Raw genomic sequence first — 21617 nt, 5'->3', positions numbered from 1 at the left:
TGCGTTCAATACAAGTGCGTAAAGCCATTGATCGCGTAGTAAAGCGGTTATTCACCCCGTAGTACTAGGGTGGCTAGACTACTATCCGCCGGGATCGAGACTACTTCGTTATAACTGGTTGACACGATGCCAAAAGCCTTGTTGCTTAGTGCGTTTTATTGATCCCAAGATTTTGGCACATTCAGTGACACTGACAGTTGTCTGCCGGCTGATCAGTATTTAACAGGAATCTAACCTCGCGCTGGTTCATTTTCTAATAAGATTTTAGTGAGTTTAACTTTAACAATGGATGGAATATCGACATACAATAATTTCTTAGCAGTACATAAACCACAACTAGTATTATCAGGTGTACCTGAGCATTTTTGGCCATCAATTTGCAAGAAAATCACAGACCAAATTTTTGATGCTGGCCTAACATTTCAACTTGTGCAAATCGACTATGAAGACATGGTGAAGATGCCCTACGATCCTTTGTGGAGTGTGATTGCTATCCGGGATATCGAGTGTTCAGATGCTAGTCATATTTATTTAATTGATCACGCTTGGACTTTTAAGGTGAATAGTATTAAGTCTAACTTGAGGAATATTCCGGGGCTTCTGGAGAGGATGTGCAGTCTTATGTTAATATCTGCGGAAACTACTGAAGAGAAAATCGAGAAAGTATCAGAAAGTGTGTGGAAGTATGCCAATACTTATGCAATTGCTGGTGATGGCTTTTCCATTGAGGACCGGGTGCCTGTCTGGTATGTGTTAGATGAGCTAGGTTCAGGCATCACCCACTCTGACACCCCTAATTTTAGAGCTGTGCCTTTTTTGTATGTGCCTGAGCAGTTAACTTACACTTTATTATTTGCAATCAAAGATATTGAAGAAGGAGATATGGTCACTAGGAACTTTGTGGAAGGTCTGTACCCTGACACCATGCAGAGGGAAGCCATGCTCATTCCTTGGAAGCATTATAAACATTTTAAGGAAGACTACACACAAGTGGAGCCAAGCTCTAAATACTTCCTGGAAGGTCATATTGTAGAAACACTCCCAGATTTAGAATTGTTAAAAGATAGAGAGTTAGATTTGACTAAACTCAAAGTTTACTCAGAGTACAGATATATTAATGATTACCTGACTGCACCAGAGTTTGAGATAGTACACAATGAAAATGATGCAGACATTTTGTGGTATTTGGACCATTTCAAAGAGTACCAAGATTTAAGTGTAAATTCCCCTCACAAGTTTGTGAATCAATTCCCATTTGAATATGTTCTGACCATCAAGGATCTCCTAGCTGTTATTGGCAGAAGGTCATCTGAAAAATATAATAATGATAATGATTCCCTTGAAATTAACCCAGCCTGGCTGCCAACTACATTCAATATGAAGACAGAATTCCCAAAGTTTGTTGCATATTACATGCAAAGGAAGAAAGCTGGTCTGGATAATCATTGGATTTGCAAACCATATAATTTGGCAAGAGGTCTTGATACTTATATCAGTGATAACTTGGACTTTCTGTGCCGGCTGCCATTGACAGGTCCTAAAATAGCTCAGAAATATATTGACAAGCCTGTTTTGTTTGAGAGGCCTGATATAGGCCTAGTGAAGTTTGATATTCGCTATGTCATCTTGTTACATTCTGTAAGCCCAACAGAAGTTTATGTCTACAACAACTTCTTCCTCAGATTTGCAAATAAATCATTTTCCTTAGACAATTTTGATGATTATGAGAAGCATTTTACTGTTATGAATTACACAGATGGAGCTCCTCTATTCAAGATGTTATGTTCAGAGTTTAAGGAGGAGTGGGCTAAGCAGTATGGGGACTATGAGTGGGCCGTGGTGGAGAAATCAATATACAAGATGGTGGCCGAGTTGTTCACAGCTGCTACTTCAAAGGGACCTCCATGTGGTATAGGGAAGAGCCCACAATCTAGGGCATTGTACGCAGCAGATATCATGCTTGGTTGGCGTGATATGAAAGATGAAAAAGTTATCCAACCCATTTTGTTAGAGATGAATTGGATGCCAGACTGCCACCGGGCATGCCAGTATTACCCCAACTTTTACAATGATATATTTTCTGTTATGTTTTTAAATAGAGAAGTCAAAACATGCACCAAAGTTTTGTAAGCTTGCATCACACATTTAAACTTTTGCTTTTCTACACATTTATTGTATTTACGCATTTGTTACTCACTAAATAAAACCAGTAACATCTGACTTTTGTATCTTTATTTAACAGCTTATTTTTAAATTATGGAATAATTAATTTAAACACATTATTTAAACGAAATTAAATAATTATAATACAGCTAATTGGGTTTATATATCACTTTATAGATTGCTTGATTTTAGAATAAATATGTGATTAGTTTTTCTGTAGTATTCTTTTGTCATCATCATGTATGAAACCGAAGGGGTTTTCCTCGTCGACGTCTCTGCGGCTAAGGAGCACGAGGACCACTACTACCGCTATGAAAACGAATAGCATGATCCAATAACGCCTGTAGATACCTCCGGCTCTTCGCACTCGAGAAGATGGGAGTGAGTTCCTAGTGGAAAGAAACCCTTTTTAAAATAGGTTCATTAATGTAAAACCATTTGATTTCTATTAGTTTGGTTAGACATTTCTTTTACGAATTTGATATTAGTGCGTTAAATAATTTTCGAGAGCGAGAAATTTAATAAAATATTCCGATATTTTACACGTTTTTAAAATACATCTTCAGTGTTTTTATGACGGTTTTTACATGCATTATACTACCCACATACCGACCCAACACTCTAAGTAATGTACTCACTTCCACCATCTGCTGATCCATGCGAAAGTAGACTTCTGTTTGTATTTATTTTCGTCGTGATCAAAGTTTGTCGTCAGTTTCGGAGGCTCGTTTGATTTGATGCTTTTTCTTGGAGCCTGACCACCTGGAAATATAGTCGTACAGAATTAATGAGAGGAGTACGGAATAATTGGGGTTAAAACTTACTATACGAAATTAACTTTTATCATGAAAAAATGAGCTATTAACTGAGTACCATATAATAGTGTGTAATACAACTATCTCACACACAATCTATTCACCTTCTTTAAACATACAAGTCAAACAAGATTACCTTGCAAACTATCATTTCTCTTGATGGAGGTGTTATCATAAATGTTGACTGGTTCGTCTGTGATCTGGACGATGGAATGTGGCGTGCCGTTGGCTGAGCGGCTGTTTGACTCGTCATCGCTGGCTCCGACTGGCGTGCCTCGCTGGCTGTCCACCGTACTAGTGTAGTAGGGCGAGTGGTGGTCGATGGGCGATTGGCTGCGGCGCCCCGCTGCGCCTTTCATGTCTTGGTCTTCTGAAAGCTGTAGTGTTCTTCATGTTATTTAGATTTCTAAATTCACTTTGTTTATCATTATTAATCATGGTTAGATTTAATATGCTTTCTGTCAGAGGTTAGGTTATTCATTGTTGGAGACGAAACTAACAAAATCGTAACTTTTTAAACAAATAGTTTAATACATAGATAGAATAATTACTTCTTGGTTTGTATCTAGAATTAAAGCATAATAAAACTTCTCTTGAAGTAAAGGAACGGCACAACCATTGTTGAAAGCAACAGTCTTACTCTGCATATTGCCAACTAAGCTAAATTCCTCATAAGAAAACACATACCAATGGTAGACCCAAGCCAGCCCTTGCCCAGTTGACACCGGCCAGTTTTTCTCGGAGCTCATCAGCAACAGGGGAGACTAGGTTGGGTGGAGGGAAAACAGGGGTCGCACAAGACGGGCACTGGTACCCAGCTGGTGCTGTTGTACGAGGCAAAGCTCTGTAGCGTGCTTCTGCACATGTCCAGTGAAATACATCTGAAAAAATAAGTTCTTTTTTAATTAATTGACTTCGTAGCCTTTTCCCGAGTATATTAAGATTAACATCCAGTCTAATTGTAAATTTAAAGATATATTGGATATCTATAACTAGTCTTGTAGTAATTGCAATAGTAAGTTAATTAAAAGTTTATGAGTCATAAAATTTGAACATAAAGCAGTTTCGTGAGCAATTAATTACTTCATTCTCATTATTCATGTCTTTCTAGTTCTTGTTTTTACTTAAAGGTTTAGAAGACAATAAGGTATTCAGAAAAATAACTCAAAATTTTAGAAGATTAAAAAAAGTTCTGCCTTTATTTGGATTCACAGATGAATAAAATTTAAAGTGTATCTGTGTCTATCATATAGTCATGCAATACAATGCACAGGAATAGAGTTCTTGTGATCAACAAGCTCTTGTTCTGAGTCAGGTTGTCTCTGTATTATGTGACATGAATGTTTTTGATATACCCCAAGCACAAGGATTAAGTAGCATAGTGTGAAAGTTGTAAAATTTTGACAGTAAACATTTAATTTAAATATATTTTTGTCCAGTAGAATGGATAGGGACTACTTCTGATGGATGTGGTGATATAAATATTACATGAAATCCCTTTTAAATAGATTGTATCTATTGATTTTCAAATATTATCTTAGTAAAAAAACATGTTTTTACTATTACACTAGTTTGTATTTCGGTTAATATTATCAAAGTTACTTACGATAACAAGTCAGACGAATACATTCGCCTTCGCTCAAACTTTTTGTGCAAATTTCACATATTGGGTTGTAATCACTGTCTTGTAACCATTGCAAATATGACTGTATGATGCACTGAAAATAAACAAAGCTCGAGATTTAATAATACGTTACGTACTTTCTCTTTAATTAGAAATAATTAATAAGTAAGTGCCGAATTACCTTCGGGTGACTCGTCACCATACAAAATTCACAAACATTTACTCTGTGCTCAAAGCAAAACTGATTTGTAACCCTTCTCTTTGGACATTTACACAAGCCCATGGCGAATTTTCAATAAGATTATACAAAGTGCTACAATATATTACAAGTTATAAATGCAAAACAATATTGTTACAGAGAAACTCTGTAATAAAATCGAAGACAAACAAAAGTGGCAGGATGCAGTCAGCCACGTAAAGAAACTGTCAAAAAAATCTGCGTTCACGAATTTATATGCAAGGAATCGATTTCATTACACAGAATTCGATCACTACATTGAATACGAGATTCTAAAAATCCTTTATAAACTTGAAATTCATATAAGATTTCGATTAGCAAGATTCAATAATAAAATTGGGAAACACTGTTTTTTCATCCAGTCTACTGTCACTAGTGTGTGACTATATTGTACTCTGTTGTGATTACTGTCAAATCAAATATGATAACAGGGGACTGGCTTAGGTTATATTTATCATTATAAAGTGAAGAAACAGAGTTACAACTCTGTTTCTATATAAAATGACCACAAAAATATTAACTCTTGGGAACATTCTAAGCAGACCTATTAGTATTCTCATCAAACAAAATAATGTAACACCTAACCTAAAAACCAGTTTCAGTACTTCTTCTGTGGCTTGTGTAAACTTCTTCAATAAATGTAAGTTAACAGTAAAATTTATTAATAATTTGTCCACCTACAAAACGACTCATTAGTAACTATCATTTATGTAATACTTTCATTGATGAAACTCAGATCACAGACGAAAGCATACAATATACCTAAATAACAGAAAGAATATTAAATTTCCAGTGCCTGCAGAAAAGCTGTGGAAGTCAGTAACATCCGTGAGTAATGCTGGAGCCAAGAAGGGTCGTGGTAAAGGTGCGGGTCGCATTCGGATCCGTGACCTGAACAGAGGCCAAGTTATTGGTGTGGGTAGGTCTAGTATGTTGTGGCCTGGTCTCTCGGCACCTGTGATCAGGGGTAGAGAACTACTGAAGCAGCAAAGACTGCCTGATGACCCGGAGAGGTAAGATAGGAGTTTATTCTAAATACTAAATAAAATTCTCTTATTATTTAAAATAAAATTGGAATTTACTGCAGCATCGAATGGTTGTGCACTACATTAATATGTCTATCTCAATTTTAGACTGGAGAAATTAATCAAGATCCGAGACTCAATGACAAAGTTCCGTCGTCTCAAACTTAGTCCCATTGAGAGAGGTTGGTCTGGCATGAAGATGCCTGGACGCAGCCTTGGACCTCCAGATCCAGTTGGTGAAGGTACACCTGCTAATTTATTATAGATAAAAATTGTTACTGTTACATTATTCTAGTGGCTTGGTTAATCCTAGATACATCCATAGGTGTTAATGGTATGTATTATGTATTTGTAAAAAAATATTTTATTTAATGCATGTGCAAAAAGCTCAGAAGGCTAATATTCTATAGTTTCAACAAAAACCTTCCTGTTTCTGTTATGTCTATGCTCTGCAAAACAATTAATGCTTGATAATTATTATTACAGATCACTTTACTGGTTTTGACACTAAAGTACTTCAGCTGAGGTCACTTCTTATCATGAAGGGAAGTCTTGGCCGCACCAGGAACTTTCAAGCTATGGTAAAATTTATTGAATAAGCTCAGTTTAGATGTAGTGCCTAAATACTTGTAGTTTAAAAAAAAATGTAGCACAGAGTCTTTTGGAAGCTATTAAAAAAAATCTCATTTGTATATGAAATGGTTTTAAAGCATGTTTTTTTTTAAGGTGGTAACTGGAAATGGCCAAGGCTTGGCTGGGTTTGGTCTTGGCAGAGCAAAGGAAATGCCAGCTGCTCTAAGGAAAGCTCGGAACAGGGCTGGTCAGAAGCTGATGCATTTTGAAATTTACAATGGACACACAAGTAAGATATAATTAGTATTTAATCTAATTGTTTAGATTAGAAGCAGATTTTTTAATGTCTTTATTAAAAGAGTGTAATAAACCCGTCATTTTTTTTGTATGCATAATAACTTTTTTAATAATTGTTTCTAGCAGACAAACAGCAGATTGCCTGCCAAAACCTTAAAAATAAAACTTTTTTATTGTGTTATGTTTCAGTCTACCACGACTTTTACACGGCCTTCGGAAAAACCAAGATCTTTGTTCAGAAGAAAAATGAAGGATATGGTCTGATGTGCCACAGGGCAATCAAGGAGATCTGTCAAGCTATTGGTATTAAAGACTTGAGAGCCAAGGTCGAGGGGTCGAACAATCTGCAGCATATTGTAAAAGCATTCTTCATTGGTCTTCTGCAACAGGTATATTATTAATACTTTAAGCAATATATTTTTATAAAAGTATGTGCTTTGCCACTATGAAAGATGCCGTCAAATCGATTTGAAAGAAAAAAATCTTACATGTCTGTGCTAGACAGAAATTTATGTTATGCTTGGGCTCTGCAGTAATATTTGCGTGTCGTGTCAAACATAGGTAATATTATCAATTGTTTAATTAACGCCTAAGTGGTATATATGATTTGTGTGTAGAAATGATAAGAATTTTTGGATTAATATAATAAGCGAATAAAAGGGCCAAAACTTAATTTATATGTACCATTTTTCTGCACAGAGAACTCACCAACAACTAGCCGAGGAGAAAAAGCTTCACCTAGTTGAATACAGGTCAGAAAACGAATACTTCCCAAAAGTGGTCGCCAGTCCGTCCAAAGTCAGAACGAAGGAGGAACTTCTCACAAACGAGACTTTAGACTTCACCCAGTACGTCATGAACAACAAAGTCATTCTCAAGAAGAAGAAGTACCCTCGCTTCTACGAGACCATGCCCCACTACAAGATATATCTTAAGAAGTATGAGAAGTATAGGAACCATGAGAAAATACGGCGCAACCTGAAGGTCGAATACGGAGAAGTCAAGAGCTTCCTCACAGACAAATACCCAGAGAAAGCGGAACAGGAAGCCCAATAGATAATAGTGTATTATGTATAGTGTTAGTAAATAAAAACAAATAATGTTGCAATCATTTATTTATTGTTTTCAAATTATCAAAAGGATTATTTTCATTGTTGAATAAAAACGATAATGGAATAGTCTTACTACTCTATTAAATATCAAGGAATCACGCATAAAAAAGGAAAATAAAACTTATTATTTGAGTAAATAGCATTTACCTGGGAACCGTCACAATTCTCAGTGATCCGCGGAATTCTTTGTAATTCGATGATTATTTAAGCTAAGCCAGTATTGTCTTATGCAATTTATGAATCAAATTTAACATTCTCAAGCATTACCCAATATCGATACAAAATATATGAACATCCCAATTTGGATAATTACAAGACTCCCGCGTTTATTTAAATCTATGTACAGGCAACATTCCGATCAGGATTTCGGTTGAATAAAAACAAATTACTATATAATATAAATTCCACATATGTGTCATGGCACCCGTCGTCGTGCAACGATATATACATGAACGTTGTATGCCTAAGGAGCCGCTAAATGCTCTAAAATGCTAGACTGTCAAATCAAGCACCACAGTCTGTACTTCGGTGATCAATATAGCATGTAAAAGTTGCATTTAGAAAGAGGTTAATTTTTTAAATATTGCTTCTATTATACCTAAAGTTAAGGATTCTAAGTTTAGTAGAGTATTGCTTTTGCAGTTTCTAATGAAGTTATGTAACGGGAATTAACGACGGGTTTGCGAATACGGCCTTTGTAATTAAGTCGAAAATCAAGCCGTTAAAATGTAAATGCTTATGCGTTAATTCCCGTTATATAAACTTGGTACAAAGTATACTATGATATTTTCTAACCAAGCTTGCTTCGTCATAAAAGACAAGAGAAAAGGCTGAAAAAGTTCAAAGCCTCTGTTAAGCTTGTTTGCACAAATTGAGATGATCATTTCTGCCTGTCTCTTATTGAAACTATAATGGTTTTAAAATATCATAGCAATGCGAAAGACTATAAGACAGAACTACTTTACTAAATAAATTTTACTGTCAACAACAAAATTGATCATCATGTGAATCAATTTTGTTGCTGACTGTATAATTCTATCAATATGCTTGGCATTCTAATTGAGATATTACCTACGAGACTAAAGGACTACTCACACTTGATTAGCTCGATACAGATTACGCCCATAGAAAAAAAAACTTATATGGAGACGCGTACGCATCCTTTTAGTTTTTCTCTTTCGTTTAAATTCGTTTTTCTACGGGCATAAGCTTAACAGAGCTTAATAAGTCTGAGTAGTCCCTAATGCAACTACATGCTCACCGTTGGATACAAAGGCGTAACAATAACGTTCCTATTTCTTTAACGCGAATCAAGTATCAAGTACAGGGTTACCACCAAAAAAATGCTTGATGTTTCACACCTTCGTTAACAATTAAAAACAAAATCTGTACTCGAAACCTCATTTATAAAATAAAAAAATACGCAATGTATTAACTAAGACTATATCTAATAACATGAGTTACATATAACCTTCTATTATATTGCAACAATGTCCTGCCATATAAAATAATTTAATATCAAAACGAGATGATTATTTTTGTACCTCGATTATGTAATTTGTAACTCTGGTTTATAAAAGAAATACATCACATTTTAGAATCACTACGTTCTTGAAATATTTTTCATCAATCACTTGAAAGCGCGTTAATATTTTTTCTTGTATAAAAATATGTTTGAATTTTATAATACCTATAGAGGCAAGTACGTATTATTTGTCGCCTTTCTATTGACAAACGCCACAAACCTTAAATCTATATACATAGGGTTGAAAATAGCATATTTATAACAAAATGTGAACTTCAATGGCAGTCGACGAAGCCTCGTGTGTCTGAGCTAGGTTCATGAACGGATCGCATCAAACTTTGAATCAAACGAAACTTGAGCATGATGACAAACTTGGATATATAATAATGGTTAAGTTATGAGCAGATATGTAAGAGTTCTATATTGGTTTTCTAAAGGAATGTAAATGTTAAACGCTTACAAAATGGTCACGCTGTTCTTGAGTTTAGTGCGATCCGCCCTCACATTATACACGAGAATATATTGTGTGAGAGAGATCATCGTACAAAATTGACGCGAATTTTCTTAATCTATAGGCTCTGAAACAAAAGAAAAATAGATTTAGTACATAGTTACGAAATGTTTATATACTAAAGTATAGATATTGCGATTTAATTTTAGCATCCAGCCGGGTCTGTTAGCTACTAATGCTCGCTACGAGCGTTAGCTTTGAGTGCTTGCTACGAGTTTTAGCTATGAGCTACTAAGCTACGAGTGTTTAAGTCCTGGCCAATAAAAAAACGTTCCAAGTTTCCGCTACTTTCAGCAACCACCTGGGTAAATCTGTTAGCTACGAGTGCTAGCTACGAGCGTTTGTTACGAGTACTTGCTACGAGCTAGTTAGCTACGAGTGTTTAAATCTTGACCAATACAAAAATGTTCCAAGCTACTTCTACTTCTTCGTTACTTACAGCAACTAGTCGAAAAAATCTGTTAACTACGAGCGCTAGCTACGAGTTTAAGTTTAGTTACCGTGGGCGGTCCCCTGGCGGTCGCGTGCGCGCCACTTGCCGGCGTGCGGCGGCGCGAGCGAGGCGCGCACGCCGCCCAGCACGTCGGCCGCGCCCGCCGCCGCCAGCGCCAGCGGCGCCACCGCCGCGCCCGGCAGGTGCCGCAGCACGCCCACGCCGTGCGACCAGCGGGCCGCCTGCGCCATCGTGGCTGCTTGGTCCGCGAAGCCCTGTACACCGGTATAAGTAGCTACTTAGTGTTGTAATTACGAGTACAAGACAAACTGGTCAAACTCAGAACCTCCTTTTTTAAGTCGTTTAAAACATTGAAACTTTCTCCTAGAATATAATAAAATTTTAAATACTTTTCTGAAAACCACATCCAAATTGCTTCAGCCAAACGCGAGATAATCGCGGACAAACGTACATACACACAAGCAAGTCAAACTGAGAACCTCCATTTTTGTAGTCGATTAAAAATATTTAAACATGTATGTTTAAGTTAATTAATACGTTTTAAGCAATAATTATACTCTGAAAACAAATTGTCATATGCATATATCTTCACACGTAAATAGATAACAAGTCAATTAAAATAATCAAATTTATTACATTTAATTATCTAGCAACACTAACCTCCTTCATAGTCTGATAAGCGCTCGCAACCCCGTCCCTAATATCCGCGGGTTGTCTCGCGGGGTCATGCCTGCGCCTGCGCCGCCGCTCGCGCCGCGCGTACGCATCTTGCAGCTGTAGTGTGGGCCCGGGGGTTAACATGTCGAACGCTGTTTCTGCTGTCGCCTGTATTATAAAAAAAAGTATAATTATATGTATTAATTCTATAGGTACATACAGTAACTGTACTGAAGCAATCCGATGGCGTTATCAAGTCAATGTCTCGAGGTATCGTCTGCAGGAAGTTACTTATTGTTTGGGAATAGGAAGATTCAAACACTCGATGAAATACATTGCTTTGGTAAAACGGCTGGTGAGTCGAATCAAGAGTTGAAGGATATCGTACTCTGTCACAGATTTATGTTATCCAAACATTAATTGTATTAAAAAATGTGTAAAAAACCTAATATTTTCCTATGAAAAAAAAGCAGAAAGAGAGACCAACACCATGCTGTGTCCCATTGCACTGAATTGGATCAGTTTGGACTCCTTGCGAAATTCATCGAATTTTCCTGTTCCCTGTTACTATTTAACTAACTACTAGGTCATTTCAACAAGTATTACCTGAATAAGCTGTAGAAGTCTTGTGGTGATGTCTAGCGCGGCGACTGCAGTCCTAGCTGTGAAGGACGCGGCGCCGCGTCTCAGGCCGTGTACCAGCCGGCCGTCGCGGCGCCACTGTTCCACTGGCAGCCACACCAGGTCCCTGATACCCGTTACTGGGTGACAAGAGGACAATTTAATTGGGGACTAAGATTAACACGACTGTAAAGTGTGTATGTACAATTTGTAACGGGAAAGAGTAGAGAAAAACGCTGCAGTTATTGCAGATTACAAATTTAAACAATTATTATTTGATATTCTTAATTCATTAATTTGTAATAGAAACGCTTATTTCTTGAAAATAAATCGACTTAAGTCTACAAAAATCCAGTTGCACTTATTTATTTAATACTTCTTACACAAAAAAGTAACGACAGAATTATCACCAGGGGCAACCTCTAACAAGAGGTGTTTCAGAGTAACAAGAAGTAGTAATATAATTAGAAAAAACAATTAGTAAATATAATTGGTTTCCACTTACTGAGTTGCAATAATGAATGCATAGGTCCTATTCCGCTGAGCAGGCCAGGAAGTTGGTGACGCTTGATGTCTGACAGCCATTCGTGCAGCGCCCATTGTACTAGCTTCTCAAGACCCAATAGTCCTAGTCTGGTATTATTAAAAATACAAATTTGTATTAAAGTGTTTCAAAGTTAACACACAAACACTATTGGTTGCCAGTCCAGCTCAAGAAGTGACCTAATAAATATTGAATCAGAGGTAGAGTAAACATTTTATTTTAAGTAAACTTTCTAAGAATCAATTTACATGATCCAATTTATTAAGAAATTTGCAACACCTGTTTCAGGACTCAGGTGTATGTTTATGGTTTTTTTCTTATATGACTTCGTAAAGAATCGGTGGACATTAGGTATCGAACTGAATGGTGACTTAGGTATCGACTTAATTATAGTCTTACTTTCCTTTAATTTTGCATTATTTCATGTAAGATACTACTTACTTGTAATCCAGCCTCTTGAGTGTGAGTTCGGAACAGTTTAGCTGCCCCAGGCCCATCAGTAGTCCCGCTACTGGCCCGGCCGACAAGTCCACTCGCTTTCCTACGTAGTCCAATCTGATCGGAACTTCCGGCGAGAAGACTACGCGTCTGAAGGATTCACAACAGTTTCTTCTTTAGGAACTTACAGAGTAATTAAGAGACAAATCACACACTAAAAGTGTGGTTGAACCATACGTAACATAAAAACCGAAAAAACTCGACATTTTACTGTAATTATCTTTCATTCGTTCATTCCACTAGTTCACGGAATGCTTTCGTAAAATGAAACACAGTGCTGCTCTTTATTATACAACACAAATACAATTATTCTGGACCCTAAAAGCATCTGGGCTTGCTTTGTCATCAAAAAGTCCCTACGCTGAAAGGGGAATATCTGGGTCGAGAAGCCTGCCAGTATGAACCAGCAAGAAACACTTTCAAAGTCAGCCTAAAAGAAGGTAAGTTAACTTATACGCATACCGCGAAGGCCAGTATGAGGTGACGCGAAATAAGGAATTACAAAAGGAGGTTGTAACCATTACTCAAAAAGAACATTAGCAATACCTGAAGTATATCGGTGAGTCATCAACAGGTTCCATATCGACGGGCAGCTTGGCGACCGGCTTCTCCTGGATGCCGAGCTTCTGGAAGTCCTCCTCAAGCTGGATGAGGTTCTCGGAGACCAGCCGCTCGGCTTCGTAAGTCTCCATTAACGGCTCTTCGTTGCGGATCACTAAATACATAGTTTGGAACAGATAATTATATGGTAAGCAATTAAATTACCTAACTTTACTGGAAGGTCTTGCTTAGAATGAATAGAAAAAAAGTGCGAGTAAAATTAGTCGGTAATTAAGGCGGTATAGAGAAACAGTGCAATTAAGTTTAGTTGAGTATTTAAGGCGGTATAGAAGAATTTACGTCACACAAATAGCCTACCAATATAATACCCTCTTGTGCGACATTGCCGTAGTCGGGTTGAAAGCTAAAAGGCTGTATTTTAAGAACGACATTGATTGAAATGTCGTCTTTAAGTGTCATAGGGTTTTAGTCCTTATCAATTGGAATAATTATAGAAACATGGACATGGAAACTATCGTTTTTATATGTTTACCTGTGTCATTGAGAGATAGGGAGTCAGCGTCGCCCAGCGAGGTGGGCGTGGGCGGCGGGTCGCGCAGGTGGCTGGCGATGCTCATGACGGGCGGCCGGTGCGTCGGCGTCGTCTGACGAGATCCACTGGACTCAGTGGATAGACCGCCTACACTTTTCGTATCGTCATCTGTTACGAGAGGAAATTTGTTAAGTTGGCCTTTATTTTTACATTTGAACTAGAATAAATATGAATGAAATGATGGTACAGGGAGATTTTAACTATAACACTTTGTGCATGTGAGTTGTATGTTTGTAAACCCCACGCGACACTAGGACTAAATTATTTACTTTCTGAACGTTTTTTTTAAACAGTTTTTACGCGAACATACCTGTAGACTCATCAGTGCCAAGCTTGGAGAGGTATCCGACGAGAAAAGCGAGCGTGTCCTGGTCCAGGTTGAACCACAGCGGTAAGAGAGACACCTTGAGGCAGCACTCTTGGGCCGAGAGCGCGGGGTCGGGCCGGAGGTGGACTGCTTTTACTATCAACTGCATCGGGAGGAAGATAGAGATAAATATACATGAAATTTGAATTTAAAAATGAAGTATGTTTTTTTTTTCTAGTCTTCGATATATTGCTGCGTAAAGGCCTCTCCATCCACAATTTCCGGTCCCGAGCGACTTTGAACCGACCTTAGTGGTACGTGTTTAATTAATATTCATAATTTACCGCCACCTCCTCCGAGGCTGGCTTCGACAAAAATTAAAAACTTTTGTTAAATAAACTGAAAAAACAAAACTGGGGAGCAGGTGCAAACCCACGTAAAACAATAAGTCGCTGTTTTCAATTTAAAACATAACTTTACACTGCCAGTACAAATACACTAGAGTACTTTTTCGGTACCTTGTTTAACTTTTTAAACTCCCGGCATTTAAAGAGCTATAATTTACGTAATACATACCATATGAGCATTCTTCCTCTCCGGTTCGTCCTTTAGCTTGTATTGGCTCAGCAGCTTGTTGATATCGCTGTTCACCAGCTGGTCAATGACCTCGATCTTGCTGATGGCGAGCGTCTGTCGGGAGGCGTGGATACCGCCCGAAGGGTAGATCTCGTATTGGAACTTTACCTGGTGAAGATAGTACGGGATTAGAGTTTTATAAAGAGGAAGCATTGTTCTTAGAAAACTAAAAACCTGAATCTAGGCTCGATCTGCTAAAACATTGTTTAGAACAAATAAGTTTTCGTGTGTTTGTCAATCAAAAAAATACAGTTTTTTAAGCAAATCTCACAAAACGAACAACCAACTTTAAACAAAAACTGCTGAGACAAACTTGATGATTTTTGTATGGGACAGCTATTTCACGGTAAATGAAAAAAAGCATCAACAAAATCAGTTTATCCAGTCTAAATTTTGAGGTAGCAAACATTAAAAACACACAAGAATTGAAAGCTTCCTTTTAAAGTCGGTTGAAAACAGTCACATTTCCCGAGTAAGACACTGTCTGCGTTGCTTTGCAGATGTACTACGACGAATACTTGTCGGTAGATGGCGCACTAACACTGTACTAACAAAATTATTTAATCTTTTGTCCTTCCCTATTCCTCACCTTAGACAGGCACAGCTTGACGCGTGTATGATGGTCCCTGTGCGGGCCGCCCCTCGCCCGCAGCTCTCGCCGCTGTGTGGGGCGGGCGGCTCGCACACGTTCTGTCCCAGTGGACCAGCGCACGCCGCCCGAACGGTAGGCTGCGGCCACCGCGCGACCACTCTCGTATGGCTCGTAGTCTTTACTGCGTCTAGAGTGGACAGTCAATCTTATTTTATTCTTAGACATACGTGGATGGAGTGGGAAGGAGTTTGCCCAGCGCTGAGACATTCCAGGCTGGTAATAATGATCTTTTGTTTAGAGGTAGGTATGTTTTCTGTGCCTTCGTGTTTTTTTGGACAAGCAGTACTACACTAAAAGAAAGAATGGAAACAGCAGCATATTATGGACCTTATTTTATGTGACGTCTCTTGTAACAATATTATTTTAAATAAATTAACATTCTATTGCATTCAGTATAAAATCTGTTTAGCAGCATCATAAAACAGCCAGAGGACATTTCGATAAGTCAGTTTTCAGAACGGGTTGCACTTTTCTGCGGACTTTGTACTAAGATCTGTTCAATTATAACTTTTTAATAAATTAAAGGTCAACCAAAATTAAGAGATCATTCAAAATCATAGTCAAAAGTCATTTATTCAAATTAGGCTACTAAGTAGCACTTTTTAAAGGTCAGATTGCATCGGACAGTACCCAGTTTCGCCCACCCTTTACTCATTCATCATTCAAAATTAGTTCTTAATCCCCAACCCTCTAAGTTCTCTTTCATTCCACCTTTATACACATACTTGACAGTAGTAGGCGAGCCCTGCTTCCTCTCTGTATCAATAGTGACGGTCTTCTTGGCGGGCGCGCCGTCCGCCGGCTTGAAGTCGCTCCCGCCGTACATGTTCCACGTGACACTCATCTCGCAGAGGGTATACCTATATAGGCAAATGTATGTTAAGGGAGACTTAAAAGAAAAGAAATTTCATTTCAATTATGTTATAGGTTTGTCAATGTTGGTTTTTAGGTCAATGAAAACTCTGAATGTTGGTAATAAAAAGAGTGGTGCTGTATGGCCAGCCTGACGTATAACTTAGAAAATAATTATTTATGAAAACATTGGTGCTGACTTGCAGCGGGTAAAAGTAGAAATTAACTCGAATATGCTTCAAGGGATTTCTAAATTTTTCCTGTTTTTTAGGATTTCTTTAAGACACACAAAATACTAGTCATTGATTGATTAGTAATCTAGTAAATACTAGTCAATCAATGACTAGTATTTTGTGTGTCTACCAATCAAACGGTTCTTAGTCTTATGGCCCGGTAGACAGTCGTTAGTTTTTGATAAATTGAGGCTTTTATTATCGTAATTTTTTTCGTGCCAATACCTATTTTCAGACATAAACTCACATCTTTGCTCAGGTTATCCAGGTATCTATTAACTATAAGCCAGCTTACCTCAACATCGGCAGCGGGAAACTCTTAGGAGCCTTCAACACGTCAGTCCTGGCCGCTGGCACGGTGAAGTGATTGTCAAACATGTACACCGGGCCGGGTCCTATCCAGTTGACGACTGGCTCGTCCAGATCATTGTCCTGTGTTGAGGCTTGTGTCTCCACGAAGCAGTACTCGTCGTCCGTATTGCCGCCGTCGCTACTTGATTTGTGCTGGAGGAAAATGAAATATGAAAAGATTTTAAATAAAAGAAAATAATTAAAATGATTGCTGCTCTGCTTAGTTAAGGTAAAGTTAGTTGTGAACTGTTCATGTTAGTGATTTTGAGGCTCAGCAAAGGTAAGGGAACCGGGGTATTTTTAGTCGTTGTATTAAAGCCATTACAGATACAAAATGTATAAAAAAAAAACAGAAAACAAGAGTAGCATTTAGTTATATTTTTATATAGAGGTTCAATAAAGAACTGTTTCTAAAAAGACGTACAATTTTTAAATTTTACGTCTATTTCTACTACCTTCACAAAAAAAAATATTACTAACTTTCATTTCGAGAACATTACTATACGAAAAAAAGAACACTAATTAACAGACCACTTAAAGCTCTAAAAAAAACAAAATATAACTCTCACCGATTTCCGCTTAGGTTTCCTTGGTGTTGCCTTGGGAGTGGACGTGGGATCTCCCAACTCCTTCGCCACCTGCACATTAGTGGGCTTGGCTTCCTGCGCCTCCTCAAACATAGTCGGCGGTAGATCCTCAGATTCTATCGACTGCGGTTCCTCTTCCAAAGGCTCTGATGGTAACCGAACCTTCATGTTGGACTCGTCGGGGAAGAAGAATATCTCCACGCCTTCTTTTTCTGTTGAGCTATGGAGTTCGTCGTCTTCTACTAAAGAAGAATTTGCTTTGAAATGGTTGTAAGTAGCATTATATTTGCGTTGCCAGGTGGACGGTTTTAGACTTTATTGTAATGCGATAAAGTTGATATTACATTGCAAAGATTATTTGGTCATATCTATCTGAATTATGAGTTATTATGTGAATTGTAATAGATACTTACGTGGTGTGAAGAAGAATTTAGTTTGGAATGGTTGCAAGTAGAATTGTTGGTGTATTTTGGAATTGAGTTGTCAGGTGGACGGTTTTAGACTTTATTGTAAAGTGATAGAGTTGGTATTACATTGCAAAGATTATTTGGTTATATCTATCTGAATTAATTGTGCATGACGTATATTAGTTATTATGTGAATCGTAATAGATACTTACGTGTTGTATTGGGACTCTCTTTCATAGCTTCCGCCATAAGGTCATTGACTTGTTGAATTTCACTAGGTGATAATTCTCTAATTTCTTCTATTGGTCTATCTTCTAGTCCTGTGAATATCAACATTTCAATAAATACAATTCTAAGTAATAGATTTGGTAGGTAAAGAAAGTTCTGGTAACATAAAACAAAGACTCATATTGGGCTTGGGAAGCCTTTTAAGCCAGACCTACAAACAGAGCTGCCAATGAGAACAAATGAAAATAACTTTAATAAATGACCAGAAATTATTACTGAATTATTTTCTGGCAATTTAAAAAAGTTTTTTTCTCAATCCAGTGAAGTAAACACTCTATACTAAAAAAACATCGTTCTCGACACTTACCCACTAAAGGCTCCAACGGTTGATCAGAACATATACTGGTATGTCTCGAGGAGGGATCGAACGGCGTTTGCGAATCGCCATCAGACGCCGCATACGTCAGTAACCGACACAGCGCACTCGCCGAGTCCCAGCAAGTGTACAGAGTTACCATATTGTTAGACGCACTTAGATCCACTTGAGGCTGTTCGTTTGACTGTAAGGTAGCGGTATTATTTAGAAGAGTTGAGAATGAGAGTTGTGGATTCCAGGCGGAAATTGTGGGGTTCGTTGAATAGTTTGATTTTAAGAAGAGATTTTGAATTGAAATCTGATGGAATATTTGTAAATAGATATATGTTTTTGTCAATGTTTTTGTGTTATATTGATTTCTAATTAGCTTCAAACGACAAAATGATACAACAAATCTGACTGCCCGGATAGCCAAGTGGTGTGTCGAGTCGCGGGTTCGACCCTCGCGTAGGATAAGCATTTTTCTGACCCACGAATGATTGCCTGAGTCTGGGTGTCTTTGTGCTTGTAAATTGAATGTTTGTGAAACCTCCCCACAAGGATGAACGTTTTCTAATAATAAAAAAAGATACTTACACAGTTAGCCTTATCCTCCATCCTGAGCGACAGCTCAAACAAGCCAACATCGACCACACACACATAGTCCTTCACCACATCGGGGAACTTATCATCGTCTTGAGGTACGGCGACATTAGGCTTCGTACCGTTCAGATGCATTAGGAATAACGTACATTCCTGTGCTAGGAATCGAAGGCAGGATGTGTTGGTCGCGGCTATCAGGTTACTCGATACGCTGAAGTTGCCTAACGTTACCACTGTTCGTATTGGGAGGTAGAGCGGTCTAGAAGAAATGAAGATGAAGTATATGCAGTATTGATTGTACGATTAGGTAGAAAATTATAATAATTTGTGTATGGTAGCTTTGTTTAAAACAACCTTTTTGAAATTAGAAATTGTTTTGGAAATTAATGTTCTTTTAAAAGTGTATAAAACTTTTCGAAAACGGCATTAAAGTAATATAATAGAAACTAAACATTACTAAGACTGTAGACATCCGAACAACATTTCCATCCGAATTCATTAACACTATATCACGCGAAAAATCAGAAGCGACAAAAAAAATATATTATGAAACTTGAATCACAATAATATTCCACTAAATCTTACCTATAATCAACAGCGCAGTCCAACACATGCACATGTAATTCGGAGAGTACTGTGGACGGGGTATACCCTGGCACGGGGTAATCTATTACGTCTATCACGTCCATGAGTTGTGTGAGCCACGCGATACCTTTGTCGCCTCTGTGGCGGAGTGTCGCTTGTTCTATGCCTAGTGCTATGCATATAGTCTGTGGATAAGTAGGTTTGAGTTAATAGGAGTGAAGAAGAAGAATGTTATAAATTTGAAAGTAGTTTATCTATCTGTTAAGTTTTTACAGCTAAGCCATACCGAGAAAATTAGAGGAAGTGAGCTCTGGTTAATTAGAAAACAAACAAGAAATACTTTTGATAAAAATCGGGAATAGTAAAATGGAGCTTTTTTCCTTTTCCTCGCATGAGATAATACTAGTGTCCACAACATTTGTTTTTATGTATTAGTCCTATTTAATGGGAATGATGACGTTCTGGTTAGACTAATATAAAACCGATTATAACTTAAGGTTTGTTTTCCAGAAATAACTTGCACTTCTGTGAATTATTAAAGTTTCGCATTATACGACGTCTAAAATGTAGATTCTAATATTACCTTCAAGTTAGGCGTCTCTGAATCCGGATCCACTTTGAGCGCCAAAGTGAACATGTCCTTCTTGGTGAGCCGTTCCTTGATGATGACTCCCTTACCAGAGGGGTATATAGTGGTCTTCAAATGTGTGGGTAGTATGCTACCGTATTGACGGAATGGCGGCTTTTCTGATGGTATAGTTAGGAGCGCTAGAAGGTAACATATATTTTATATAGAAGTAGATGGCTCGAGGTAGAAGGATTATGTAAAGATTTGGAGAATGCCTTTGACTGACTTAAATGGATCTATTGTCCTGGGTTGCCACATAACAAGCGGACGTGATTATACAAAAATTAAAAAAAATAAATCGGTTTTTTAGGCTTTAAAACTGATATTTTCTCGAAAAAACTAACGTTCATATCAAATATTATCTTTGGTTAATCGCTTTGCATTGCGTTTGAAGTATCTTCCATTTTTTCACACTTTCAACAGTCAAACGCTAAAACTCATTATAATGTTGTCATACCACATACCACTAAGTCTTACCAGCGTGTCGTTAAATGATGGTTACTTACAGTCATGGTACAGGGTAGTTCTCTCAGCTCTTAAACACAGTTGCGCAGTCTTCGGGCGTCCGTTGAGCCCGCTCACCTGACACATGGATAAGCTGTGAGCTTCTAGCACCAGCTCGCCCATTTGACCCGGTACTACTCGTTTGTTGCTGTCCTAAAAGTCGAAAAATAAGTTATTAGAAAGTCCTTGGCATTTGCCCTGCATACAGGCTAAAGTAGAAAAACATCGATGTTTTTGGAGATGAGAGAGGAGAGAGAGATTCGCTTAGCCTAGTCTTTTTGCAAGCTACGTTGGAGTCGACTTGTAAATGTTTCAGAATGGAGATTTTTGCCCATACGCTAATAGTGTATAAATCAAGACTGTTCCAGATGTGAACGCAAGAATCTGTTATATTACTCACCTAACCTCTAAAATCTCTACAAAACTTCTAGAAATATGAAGCACCTATTCAACTCGATGTTGGGTCGATGACATAGTAAAGGTCACGGGTCGAGTTTGGATGAGGCTGACACAGGACTGTAGTAATTGGCACGAGAAAAGAGAGGCCTATGCCTAGCAGTGGGAGGACAAAGACTGATGATGATGATGATTCAACTCACCCTAACAGGAGTATAGATGGTCAGCAGTCCCTTCCCGACTTTGAGCGTGAGACAGAAGTTATGTGTTTCCGTGGTCTCCTGCGTGTGCTTGCTCGCGCCGATGCCTTTCCTCAGCTTATTGTCGTACGTCGAGTAGTACAGGTTCTCTTCCTCGGATGATGTGCTGTCTGTGTCCGAATCTGGGTGGAGGAAGAGTTAAAAGAGATATAAATGTATAGTTGGGGTACGCAGGAGTTTATTAGTTTTTTTTTAAAGATGAGTAGGTGAAAGTCTAATTAAC

At 38.0% G+C, this 21617-nt stretch overlaps 4 protein-coding genes across 4 annotated transcripts in view; 2 read left to right on the top strand and 2 right to left on the bottom strand.

The window, feature by feature from the left end:
• The first annotated feature begins 128 nt into the window (after nucleotides 1–128).
• On the top strand, nucleotides 129–2221 carry LOC113504841 (tubulin--tyrosine ligase-like protein 12). The gene has a single exon (XM_026887321.1). The coding sequence runs from the start codon at nucleotides 286–288 to the stop codon at nucleotides 2128–2130; it is 1845 nt and encodes a 614-aa protein (XP_026743122.1). The 5' UTR covers nucleotides 129–285; the 3' UTR covers nucleotides 2131–2221.
• Nucleotides 2222–2282: 61 nt separating this feature from the next.
• Nucleotides 2283–5024, bottom strand: LOC113504843 (zinc finger protein-like 1 homolog). Its single transcript, XM_026887322.1, has 6 exons — nucleotides 4784–5024; nucleotides 4585–4696; nucleotides 3666–3859; nucleotides 3115–3355; nucleotides 2802–2925; nucleotides 2283–2552 (listed from the first exon to the last, which is right to left on the bottom strand). Exons 1-6 carry the CDS (start codon nucleotides 4883–4885, stop codon nucleotides 2369–2371), a joined length of 957 nt encoding a protein of 318 aa, XP_026743123.1. The 5' UTR covers nucleotides 4886–5024; the 3' UTR covers nucleotides 2283–2368.
• A 225-nt stretch (nucleotides 5025–5249) lies between these two features.
• Nucleotides 5250–7848, top strand: LOC113504965 (28S ribosomal protein S5, mitochondrial-like). Its single transcript, XM_026887485.1, has 7 exons — nucleotides 5250–5480; nucleotides 5634–5853; nucleotides 5974–6107; nucleotides 6352–6446; nucleotides 6592–6727; nucleotides 6925–7124; nucleotides 7435–7848. Exons 1-7 carry the CDS (start codon nucleotides 5342–5344, stop codon nucleotides 7789–7791), a joined length of 1281 nt encoding a protein of 426 aa, XP_026743286.1. The 5' UTR covers nucleotides 5250–5341; the 3' UTR covers nucleotides 7792–7848.
• Nucleotides 7836–21617, bottom strand: part of LOC113504964 (autophagy-related protein 2 homolog A-like) — a 26693-nt gene continuing 12911 nt past the window's right edge. Inside the window, exons 20-40 of the mRNA XM_026887484.1 lie at nucleotides 21338–21516; nucleotides 20741–20891; nucleotides 20190–20374; nucleotides 19607–19791; nucleotides 19016–19280; nucleotides 18431–18623; nucleotides 18048–18155; nucleotides 17411–17670; nucleotides 16786–16994; nucleotides 16131–16265; nucleotides 15343–15532; nucleotides 14694–14861; nucleotides 14121–14280; nucleotides 13751–13918; nucleotides 13204–13372; nucleotides 12601–12747; nucleotides 12121–12248; nucleotides 11601–11755; nucleotides 10998–11162; nucleotides 10384–10591; nucleotides 7836–9950 (exon numbers count right to left, since the gene is read on the bottom strand). Of these exons, the coding sequence (XP_026743285.1) occupies nucleotides 9937–9950; nucleotides 10384–10591; nucleotides 10998–11162; nucleotides 11601–11755; nucleotides 12121–12248; nucleotides 12601–12747; nucleotides 13204–13372; nucleotides 13751–13918; nucleotides 14121–14280; nucleotides 14694–14861; nucleotides 15343–15532; nucleotides 16131–16265; nucleotides 16786–16994; nucleotides 17411–17670; nucleotides 18048–18155; nucleotides 18431–18623; nucleotides 19016–19280; nucleotides 19607–19791; nucleotides 20190–20374; nucleotides 20741–20891; nucleotides 21338–21516 (3542 nt within the window). The 3' untranslated portion in view covers nucleotides 7836–9936. The remainder of the gene's footprint in view (nucleotides 9951–10383; nucleotides 10592–10997; nucleotides 11163–11600; nucleotides 11756–12120; nucleotides 12249–12600; nucleotides 12748–13203; nucleotides 13373–13750; nucleotides 13919–14120; nucleotides 14281–14693; nucleotides 14862–15342; nucleotides 15533–16130; nucleotides 16266–16785; nucleotides 16995–17410; nucleotides 17671–18047; nucleotides 18156–18430; nucleotides 18624–19015; nucleotides 19281–19606; nucleotides 19792–20189; nucleotides 20375–20740; nucleotides 20892–21337; nucleotides 21517–21617) is intronic.

This window comes from Trichoplusia ni, chromosome 23 (genome assembly GCF_003590095.1).
Source record: "Trichoplusia ni isolate ovarian cell line Hi5 chromosome 23, tn1, whole genome shotgun sequence".
NCBI classification, from domain to species: Eukaryota; Metazoa; Arthropoda; class Insecta; order Lepidoptera; family Noctuidae; genus Trichoplusia; species Trichoplusia ni.
This window is presented reverse-complemented; position numbering and strand designations above follow the sequence as displayed.

Coding starts and splice junctions, on each gene's coding strand:
- LOC113504841 (XM_026887321.1), top strand. CDS start 286: ATGGATGGAATATCGACATACAATAATTTCTTAGCAGTACATAAACCA.
- LOC113504843 (XM_026887322.1), bottom strand. CDS start 4,885: ATGGGCTTGTGTAAATGTCCAAAGAGAAGGGTTACAAATCAGTTTTGC. Junction 2,926..3,114: donor GAGAAATGATAGTTTGCAAG/GTAATCTTGTTT, acceptor CTATATTTCCAG/GTGGTCAGGCTCCAAGAAAA. Junction 2,553..2,801: donor TGGATCAGCAGATGGTGGAA/GTGAGTACATTA, acceptor TCTTTCCACTAG/GAACTCACTCCCATCTTCTC.
- LOC113504965 (XM_026887485.1), top strand. CDS start 5,342: ATGACCACAAAAATATTAACTCTTGGGAACATTCTAAGCAGACCTATT. Junction 5,854..5,973: donor CTGCCTGATGACCCGGAGAG/GTAAGATAGGAG, acceptor TCTCAATTTTAG/ACTGGAGAAATTAATCAAGA. Junction 7,125..7,434: donor TCATTGGTCTTCTGCAACAG/GTATATTATTAA, acceptor TTTTCTGCACAG/AGAACTCACCAACAACTAGC.